At 41.8% G+C, this 10701-nt stretch overlaps 1 protein-coding gene across 3 annotated transcripts in view; it reads right to left on the bottom strand.

Moving 5' to 3' along the window:
• Positions 1 to 10701, bottom strand: part of FOCAD (focadhesin) — a 200530-nt gene that overhangs the window by 850 nt on the left and 188979 nt on the right. For all 3 annotated transcript variants that reach the window (XM_048849366.2, XM_048849367.2, XM_048849368.2), the window contains 6 exons: positions 9952 to 10212; positions 9053 to 9142; positions 7498 to 7675; positions 4904 to 5001; positions 3114 to 3365; positions 584 to 659 (listed from right to left, as the gene is read on the bottom strand). In XM_048849366.2, the coding sequence (XP_048705323.2) occupies positions 584 to 659; positions 3114 to 3365; positions 4904 to 5001; positions 7498 to 7675; positions 9053 to 9142; positions 9952 to 10212 (955 nt within the window). The remainder of the gene's footprint in view (positions 1 to 583; positions 660 to 3113; positions 3366 to 4903; positions 5002 to 7497; positions 7676 to 9052; positions 9143 to 9951; positions 10213 to 10701) is intronic.

Genomic DNA, 10701 nt, shown 5'->3' with positions numbered 1-10701 from the left:
CTTCCCTGTCCCTGCAAAAGCATCCCCGGATGCACTCTGAAAAAGTTTAGGAAAATGGTTAGTCCTGAAGCCGTTTAATCTTTGACAGCCAGTTTAAAATTATTTAAGGCGACATTAACTGATTGGATTACTGGTCTTCTCACAACAATGACACACTAGGAAATGCAGAAGAAAGCTTGCACTAACACTTGAAATTTTTAAAAATATATATTTTTTGTAACTAACTTTCCTTAAAAACAACAACATGTACTCAAGCCATTGATGTGTGCCAGTAACCTTAACTGGACATTAACAAAGTTTTTAGCGTTCGACACTATTTTATGCTAAAACTGAGAGCAAAATATTATTCTGTCTGGATTTTCAGTTGCCTGGTGAGTGAGATAAAAGGAGGGATCAAACAATCTGAAAAAGGATTTAAAAAGAGAAGAATGTTTATTTGCCTGTGGAGGTTATCTTAAAGCCAATATGTAATTCTGTCATCAACGTGTTGTTAACCTACAAACATTTTGCTTCTTTAACAGACTAATGCTGTTTTCCTCTGCTGAAGGAAATACAGGAATAAACAATATCAGAAATACATTACCTTTCAACAAGTCTCTGGAGGATTCAGATAGCACTTCTTTAGGGCTCTCCATTATATTAAACAGCCAGTCAATAAACTAAGATTAAAATGAATAGCAGTTGTAAATTAAAAGAATGTCCATATCAGAACATCACAAATTCTGTCGGACCAGACTGGCTTAAGACATGCACCCTACTTAAGTTTAGCTACAGTATATTCGGACTGAATGGCAAATCCACCCACGTTAGAATTTGCCCATCACTGCATTACAACAGTCCATTAGTATTTCATTTAACACAACAGTACAGGAATTATCTGAGTGATTATCAAAGTTATTTATTTCTGCAGTATGAAAATGAGGCAAGCCCTTACTGTTGACTATTTCTATGATGATACTCATCTTTGATCAGTGAATTCCCAAGACATCATTTATTTGGTTGCTGGTGAACCTTGTTTATTCCTAGCACGGACATATAATATTCAGTGTCTTACTATTAAATCTATAAAGTAGTAACTAAGGTGTGGTGTAGAGAAAAAAATCAAATAGAAAATGAGAGTCACTATGTTTATATTTTTTCCAAAAATCATTGTTAAGCTATTAGAAATTGTTATGGATGTAAAACAGATTTAGAACTAGATTGCAGCTTAGAGCCAGCTTTCATGTCAGAGGGCAAAAGTTACTGTCTGATGTTAGATTTTATAATTATTTTTCAAAGGCTATTTGTTTGCACACCTGCTACTTAAGTTTTTAATCATCAGGCTTGGGTAGGATGGGACAGACATTTGGGCAAAAAAGGAGCAGCGAGCCATTTGGCTGACTTGATATTTTGTTTGCAAGGCATGCTGACGTTGTGGTTTGTAATACACAAAATTGCTAAAGAAAACAGTTAATAAAGTTCTGAACTTTACTCACGCAGAACACCAACTAAAATAGTGGACATGCAAAATAATAAAACAAAACACTGCAGAACTAGGGTGGATTGAGAGGAGTTGGAGAATCATAGTAATAAGAGATGGAAAACACGTTTTAGGTCACTCAGTGTATCTCCCCGTCAATGCAGAATTGGTCACTTAGTAAGTATTCAAATATTTGGTCCGGTCTAATTTTAAATATTCCATGCAATGCAGTTTCCACCATTTCCCTTGGAAGAATATTCCACAGCTTAATATAGCCTAGTACAACCTACTGTCACAAGATCTTGCCTGACTGAATTTTGCCTTCTGGGGACATTTCCCTTCATCCCATTATCCCCAGTTATACTACTTTGTAGCATAGCAAGCACAGTAAATAATTCATCTCCATATTTGATGTTTACACCTTTAAATATCTGCACTCATCCTCCTTTATCAGTCTGTAAGGGTATGTCTACATTGCAAAAAGAGACCTCAGCAGTGAATTTCAGAGCCTTGGGGAACTGACTCAGTCTCATAAGGCTCACACTACATGGCTAAAAAGAAGCAGTGTAGATGTTCTCACTCGGGCCAGCGCCTGGTCTCTGTAACCTGGCAAAGGGAATGGATCTCAGAGACTGGGCTCCAGCCTGCGCAAGAACATCTACATTGCTATTTTTAGCCCCATAGTGCTAGCCCAGTTGAACCAGCTAGAGTCAGTTGAACCTGGCTCTGAGACTAACTTCTGTGGGTTTTTTGGGGTTTTTTTGCACAGACATACCCTTAGCCAGACTTCCCAAAGTCAATGCCTTCAGCACCCAGATCATTTTTAATCACTTTTTATTTTTATTTATTTATTTTACTTTCCTCCAATTTTTGTTGTCTTTCTGGTAATGTCTGTTGCCTAGAGGAGAATACAATATTTCCGATATATCTGGGTAGTTTATTTTTTCAAGGCACAGACTCAAATGCTTTACGAAAACCTAATCACAAATTTGCACATTAATGGCCTAGTTCTGCATTCTTCACATCCTCCAAACTCTCACTTCAGTGGGAGTTTTGCACATGCAAAGAAGGCAAGATCCAGTCCTTAATGCATACATGTTTGTTTAAAATAATTAAATGTCAATGTACAGAGGTCACCATTTATATACATTACAGGAAACTCAAGTCAGATTTCCCAAATTAGGCACATAGAATCTCACGCACACACTTGTGCATACCTAATTTAGGCTTGCAAGTAAATGATGTGCACAATAAACTGTGGGGGGAAGGGAGAGATCGTCCACTGGTGTAAATTACACTAGCAGAGGATCTCCCCCTAAGTGTTTGCATGCCGAACTAGCCATAGGCAGGAGTAAGTACGCACATGCATGCGCCCCTCCCCCCTAAGTAAACCTACTTAATGTTAAACAACCAACCCTTAAAGAACACTTATCAACTTGCATCTTAAGGGCATGTTTTAAGTAAGTCATATCTGACTGCACTAAAGAAAAATGAGAGCTCAAGTCAGATGCAGTAGATACAGAGGAAAGAACAGCAGCCTCACATAAGACCTGAGCTGACTCCATTGAAAACTGAGGGTGATCTGTCACCCTCAGAAAGTGCTTAACATCTTGCATGATCAGGCCTTTAGAAAGTAAATTATGTGCAGCTTTACCTTTTGCGTTTGTTCTTTCCAAGGCTCTTTAGCCAGCAAAACCTGCACACTGTTTGGAAGGAGAGTAAGAGTCTCCTGCACAGAGAGCTTTTCAATTGGATGCTCGCCAAAATCATCTGCAGACAATTCTGGCAATACTTCTTTGTGTTTCCATGACGACCAGCTGGCACTGAGGCCAAGTAGTAGTGGTGTAGCATGGTCAGCCCAGGCAACCACAGAAGCTGCAAATATCCACAACAGGAAGTCTACAGCCTAAACAGGAAACAGACAAGTTTGGTTCATTAGTTAAATAATAAAGAAGAAAAAAAGTGTTACGACATCTTATTCTCCAGGATAAATCCTAGGCAACTGAATACTCAAACTTTAAAAGAGAAAGACTAAAGGCAGTTTAATGGTCTGGCTTTTGTAATTTAAAGTAGTACAACAGTATTTAAAAACTACAATCCTTAAAGCAAGGGAAGCAAATGGAAACAATTCTGAACCAGTCTTCTTTAGCAATGGACTTCTTCATTTTTTTTTATCTACACTGGAAAATAATGCTTTATGGACAGGCATTTCAATAAATCTGGCATCCTGTTCCATGCAGCAACCAACAGCTGATGCTCAAGGACAGGGGTGGGCAAATTTTTTGGCCTGAGGGCCATATCTTGGTATGGAAATTGTATGGTGGGCCATGAATGCTCACGAAATTGGGGTTGGGGTGCAGGAGGGGGTAAGGGCTCTGGCTGGGGGTAAGGGCTCTGGGGTGGGGCCAGAAATGAGTTCAGGGTGTGGGAGTAGGCTCCGGGCTGGGGCAGTGGGTTGGGGTGCAGGAGGAGGTCAGGGGTACAGGCTCCAGGCAGTGCTTACCTGAAGCAGCGGCATGTCCCTTCTCCAGCTCCTATGCGGAGGTCGGGCAGGTGGCTCTGCGCCCTGCCCTGTCCGCAGACACTGCCCCTGCAGCTCCCAATAGCTGCAGTTCCCGGCCAATGGGAGTTGTGGGGTGGTGCTTGGGGCGGGGACAACACAGGGAGCCCCCTGGCTTCCCTGAACATAGGAGCCAGAGGGGGGAAATGCTGCTGCTTCCGGGAGCCTCAGCACACGGGAGCAGCCTCCGACCCCGTTCTCTGGCTGGAGCAGGGCAAGCCCCAGACCCCACTCCCCAGCAGGAGCTCAAGGGCCGGTTTAAACCGGCTGGAGGGCCGGATGCAGCCCCCAGGCCGTAGTTTGCCCTCCTCTGCTCTAGGAGGATTAGCCACATGCTCACCTCCATACTGCACATGGCCAATAGTACTATAGTGTATTGGAATACTGTATAACAAGGGAGGAGGATCCTTTCTGAGCTCTGCAGCAATCAAGCAATGCCCCAAAGCATGAGATTTAAGTATCTTAGTAAGCATAACTACGAATAATATTGGTAGCCCTGAAACTGTCCAACCCTTGTAAAAAAAATGCAGCTGCAGTACTCTGAACTACTGGGACAATGAATGCCACAGATGAATTAACATACCGTAAAGGAGCTTTTTCCTTTTAACAGTTCTAAGTGTATAGAGTTCTACATGATATAGGTTCCTTTTATACTCCGTCATTGTTCTCACAGGTTAGTTGCTAGACTTACTTATTTAAAAGACTTCAAATATATGCCCTTATTTTAAAAACCTTTTGAGGACGATCAGTGATTTTCCTTATGGAGATAACAGGACATTATTCTAAAAGATAAAAAGTGAGGGAATACTTGTTCCTTGGAAAGGACAAATTACACTAGAAACCATTTTTTTCTGAAAGCTACATATTATTTTCACAGGATGTACCTCTTTAAAATCCACATTTTGTATAGATATTGACTTGTAAGCAACATTTCTGATATAGCCCATCAATTCTAACAGCCAGTCCATTCTTTTCAATACTCCTGTAAGAACAAGAATATTGTCTTATGTAAAATGATAGCAAATACTCCTTCTTTAAAAAGCAAGTACCAGGAACCACCATAGCAATCAAACAGCAGGCCAGGGGAGGAATAATAGCAACAATCATAACATTTAATTTTTGTGTGCCCATGCCAAAAGGCATATAGGCACCTTAATAATAACAGCTGAAACTCACATTATAACATAGACAATGTGGCTGTAACAATCCCTAAAGCTAGCAAACTAAAAACAATACATTGAAAAAGATAATGAAAAAATAATCTTTCATAATAATTCCATCCTGCAGATATCATTGATCTGCTCTGTGGACATCCCATATAGATTCCTGATTATGACGTTCCAACACTAACACAGAAGATCACCCCCCCAATCAAATAAATCTAGGCTTTGCGTCGAGTCCAGTGCATGTTGGGAAAGAATCTGGGGAGTATAAGAAGTGGTGTGTAAAACCTCTTCCAGTGCAGATTTGATCAATAAAATTAATACAGTAGCTATATGCTTAATCAACTAGTCTTAGTGCTTTAAGGAGCCTCCCAGTACCCAAGGGCATACCACCAGTGGTGAGCTGCCAAAATCTTAACAACCGGTTCCCTATAAAAAGTTCTGATTTAAGGGATGTGCCCCAATATGTATTTTTTGTATCAACAGGGTTACCATACATCTGTATTTTAAAAATTCCTCCCGGATGGCAATTTAAGAACCAAGAAGCCTGACCTGTCCGGGAAAATATGGATGTATGTTAACCCTGCCTAAAGTTCTTTTTTAAAAAGATGGGCCTGAACTAGAAATGAGCTCCATTTCACATGTGTGGGTCCCCGCCGCTCCCTGGGGGTGTGCTAGGGAGACCAGATGTCCCGATGTTATAGCGACAGTCCTGATTTTGGGGTCTTTTTCTTATATAGGCTCCTATTACCCCCCACCCCCTGTCCTGATTTTTCACACTTGCTGTCTGGTCACCCTAGGGTGTGCACATGTGTGGGTCCCAGCTGCTCCCTGCCCCCCTCATTGAAGCAGGTGTGCAGGGTTACTGCCCTGGGAACTGCAGGGCACCAGTGGATGTGGGGCCAGCTGCAGACAGGGGCGTGGGGCAGGGCTAGCTGGAGGCAGGGGGTGCAGGGCTGGCTGCGGGCAGGGCAGAGGGTGCGGGGGTGGCTGGAGACAGGGGCTGGTGCAGGCAGGGCAGGGGGTGCGGGGGTGGCTGGAGACGGGCTGGTGCGGGCAGGGCAGGGGGTGTGTGCAGCAGGGGCTGGCTGCAGGCAGGGGGTGCAGCAGGGGCTGGTGCGGGGGTGGCTGGAGACAGGGGCTAGCTGCAGGCAGGGGATGCGGGGGTGGCTGGAGGCTGGGCAGGGGGTGCGACAGGGGCTGGTTGCGGGCAGGGTGGTGGGTACTCATGGGGAGAGCAGCAGGATGCAGCCCAGGCCCAGCAGAGCAGCCGGGGACCCACCAGGCAGCATCGGGAGCCCCAGGGCCAGGGGAGCAGCAGCAGCAACAGGGCTCATGCCCAGGGCCAGGCAGCAGCCCACATGGCTCCCACAGCGCAGCGCCCCCGGCGGCCAGAGGAGGAATTACATCACTTCCCAGCCTGAGCCCATCAAAGCCTCAGCGCCCCCTGCAGGGAAGCGGGTTAACAACCGGTTCTAAAACTGCTTCAAAACTTAACAATCGGTTCACGCGAACCGGTGCAAACCGGCTCCAGCTCACCACTGCATACCACCATATAACTGTTCAGTATAACTATAAGATTCCTTCCCTATAACTGCCTCACTGAGTTTTTGTCAGAGCTACCAAGATCAATCACAGTCTTTTCATCAATCAGTCAGACCTGGCTAATCCAAAACACAGTCCTGCCTTCTTTATCCAAACAAAACACCAACCACTTTCCACGCGCAAATTGGGTGTGTACTCCATTCCTTCCTAGGTTGCCTCTTAGTTGCTCCTTTTATCATCTCCTGCTACTCTTAGTTTTGTGTCTTCTTTCATGCATCTCACTGCTTACATATTAAGTAGCCTCCCTTATTTCAATCAAATACAGCACTCTTGCAAATCCTTCAAACACAGAATACGTCTGAAGTCCTTTCCATTTAAACTCCTATCCATTTGTATTTGTATAAGTTAGGCTTTAAATTTTGGAGAGCAGTGACCTTGTATTTTGGTCGATAAAAATCCTCACATCCATTTATAATACTTCAGAAATACACCGGACCCTCACTAGATCGCGGGGTTCGGGATCCATGCAGGGTACCACGTTAATGTGGGGATCGCATTATAGCAGGAGTGCGTTACCATGGGTCCCAATTTAAATATTTAAATTTGGGATCCATCGCCATGACCGCACAATATGTGAATCCGCGCTCTAGCAAGGGTCCACTGTAATACATAACACACCTAGAAAGACTTGATTGGACCAAAACTTTTATTTAAAATAATTCGTGCAGATTCATTAAGCTTTTTCGCTTCTTCCTTCAGTGTGGCCTTACCTGTATTTTCATGGCTTACAATTCGGGCATGGTAGAAACTATGAAACAACATCCATGCCATAGTTTCTTTCTGCTGGCATCTTACCGCAATACCAATCACATCATTCAAGCTCAACAAACACAGTCGGCCTTGAGAAACTAAATACACTTTGATGAAAGTGGTCTTTTCTATATTGTTCTGCAAAAGCAACAAAAACTTGATTAAAGTAAAACATTCTTCCTGGGTGAGAACAGTAAAAGATACTACATGTCTCTGTATAGAGATGGGAGGAATCCTTCAATCATTAAGCCAGCTGATTTCTTTTTTTTTTGGGTGGGGGAGGTTAAATGAATTGGACAGGATACAGTATATAATACATATCACGTGGGGTCATATAATAGCACATGAAAGGGGGGAGGGATAGCTCAGTGGTTTGAGCATTGGCTTGTTAAACCCAGGGTTGTGAGTTCATTCCTTGATGGGGCCATTTAGGGTTCTGGGGCAAAAATTGGGGATTGGTCCTGCTTTGAGCAGGGGGTTCGACTAGATGACCTCCTGAGGTCCCTTCCAACCCTAATATTCTATGAAATGCACGTAAGTCAGTACAATCAGACCCTGCTTACACTTGTAAACAATGATTAGTGCTTATGGAAGGGATCAATGTGACAACCCTGGTGTAAGTCTTAGTTGCACAAAACAGGAATAACATGGACTGTAGCAATGCAGATTTTCTCATACTGCTTTTCCAGTGTGACTTCATCCTGATCCCAAGGGACTAACCTCGTAGTGAGAGGATAGTTCAGTTTCAAAGGCCTGTTTAAAATTTTTGGACTGCTCTCAGAGTCTGCCAGCAAGGGTACCATGGTGGTTATGTGATGTAGACACCCGCATATAAGGGGGCTTGATCTGAGATCACCAACTCATTCCACAGAGGTCAATTCATCACCAGATCTTAACTTTGGATCACTATCAATCTCAACTCTATTTGAGCAAGTGACCTGGAGTTGGAAAGCTCTATATTTCATTATCCTCCTCAGCCATACTGTCCACTATAAAATATTTTGAATGCATTTGAAATACTGTGTGGTAAATCTATAATAGCGGCAAGTGTGAAATCAAAAAATTGCAATACACTTTTTCAATTTTGCAACAGTGTCCAGGATACATCAACTCAGACACAGTGGGTTACAACATTGTATTTAGTATGTTTAAAGAATCAGATGGCCAGTGTATAGAAGGGGTTGGTCTTGTGGTTAAACCACTAGACTGGAATTCAGGAGACCTAGTTTCTGTTACTGACCCTGCTACAGACTTGTCTGAATTTGGGAAGTCATTTAGGGTTTGATTCAAAGCCCACTGAAGTCAATAGGAGTTTTTCCCATTACCTCAGTTTCCCATTTGTAAATTGAGGATAATGACATTACCACACAGAATTGATGTGAGGATACATTAATCAATATTTGAGAGGTGTTAAAATATTCTAGATGATGTATAAAACTGTACAGGTGAGTCTTCATCCCATACATAAACAAGTGTTGGGGAGAGATCTAGAAGCCTAGAATGAAACACGATTACCTTGGAGAACTGGGCAATCCGGTCAACCTCTGCATCGGCCATTTCTGAGAGGCATTTTGCTACCTCAATATACATCTCCATTTCACTTCTCTGGAAAAAGAAAAAAACGTGGATAACTGTATTTTAATATCATTAAAGTAATGAAGACACTAAGGGCCTTTTTATTCATTGGGATCATTTAATAAAGTTTCTAAGTAAAATGAAGCTGGAAAATATATCACTTATTTTGCATTTATGCTGGACTTGAATGTATTTAATTTGACTGTTTAACAAAAACAAGAAGTTGAAAACTTCTAAAGAAAAGTGCTTTTCCTTTTGTGTATTTTCTGTTTGTTGTCCTCAAGAAATTTGCCACTGTGAGAAATTTTCTGTCTAACATTGTTTTTTTCCCATGATTATTCTCTGCTTCCATTTCAACAATTATTTTACCTCAGTTCAAATTCTTTATTTTTTTTAAATTGCCTAATTATTTGTGAGGCAAAGTCCACTACAAATTACCATAATCTAAAGACAGGTTTCAGAGTAACAGCCGTGTTAGTCTGTATTCGCAAAAAGAAAAGGAGTACTTGTGGCACCTTAGAGACTAATTGGTTAGTCTCTAAGGTGCCACAAGTACTCCTTTTCTTTTTGCATAATCTAAAGAGTATCTGAAGAAATTTTCACCGGAATGGTATTAGAATATTTACCCAAAACGCCTGCTTCGAATTTTAAATCTAATGGCTCAGTGCAGATTTCATGAAAAAAAAAAAAAAGTTTTTGCCAACAGTAGAAAACTCAGGTAAACATCTTATAGTGGCTTTTTTATCTCTCCATCCAGCCTTGCTCCCTAAACCTTCCCTACCCTAAAAAACCAAAACCTTAAAATTCTGTACTAGAATGTGAATATTTACTTCTCTTACCTGAATCTTTTCTGGCAAAAGCTCAAATATTTTCTCTGCAGCCTGGCACAGAAGGCTCCAGCAGTATTGGGCAGGGCTTGGAAGTTTCATAGCCTGGCTGAGTCCTTGTAAGATGCTCTGGCAAAGCTCAGGATTTTTTGGGTGCTTCTTCGTTTCAAAATGCTGTACTAAAAACACTTCAATAAAAGTCTGTAGTTTGTCTTCTGCAACGTGTTTCATCCACAGGGGCAAAGTAGTAAAAAGATATTTCCTGGTTTTCATCTGAAGGGCAAATACAGGGCATTACTGGACATTGGTTTTGCTCAAAGTCTTTCCTACTACCTGAGATAATTAATACCATTATCTCACTATTCCTAAGGTGATTCCTTTTATTAAGTATAGGGAATATTACTAATATTGACAGGTTTCAGAGTAGCAGCCGTGTTAGTCTGTATCCGCAAAAAGAAAAGGAGGACGTGTGGCACCTGGAGTTGGAAAGCTCTATATTTCATTATCCTCATCAGTCACACTGTCCACTACAAAATATTTTGAATGCATTTGACATACTAACAAATTTATTTGAGCATAAGCTTTCGTGAGCATCCAATGAAGTGAACTGTAACTCACGAAAGCTTATGCTCAAATAAATTTGTTAGTCTCTAAGGTGCCACAAGTCCTCCTTTTCTTTTCAATAATATTGAGGTAACATTAACTAATTATTAGAGGCAAAATTGGAAAGTTTTAAATGGCTCTAGAGTACAGTACCCAGAA

The sequence above is a fragment of the Caretta caretta genome, chromosome 5 (assembly GCF_965140235.1).
Source record: "Caretta caretta isolate rCarCar2 chromosome 5, rCarCar1.hap1, whole genome shotgun sequence".
NCBI classification, from domain to species: Eukaryota; Metazoa; Chordata; order Testudines; family Cheloniidae; genus Caretta; species Caretta caretta.
The sequence above is the reverse complement of the archived record's forward strand: the minus strand, read 5'-3'. Positions and strand labels throughout refer to the sequence as shown.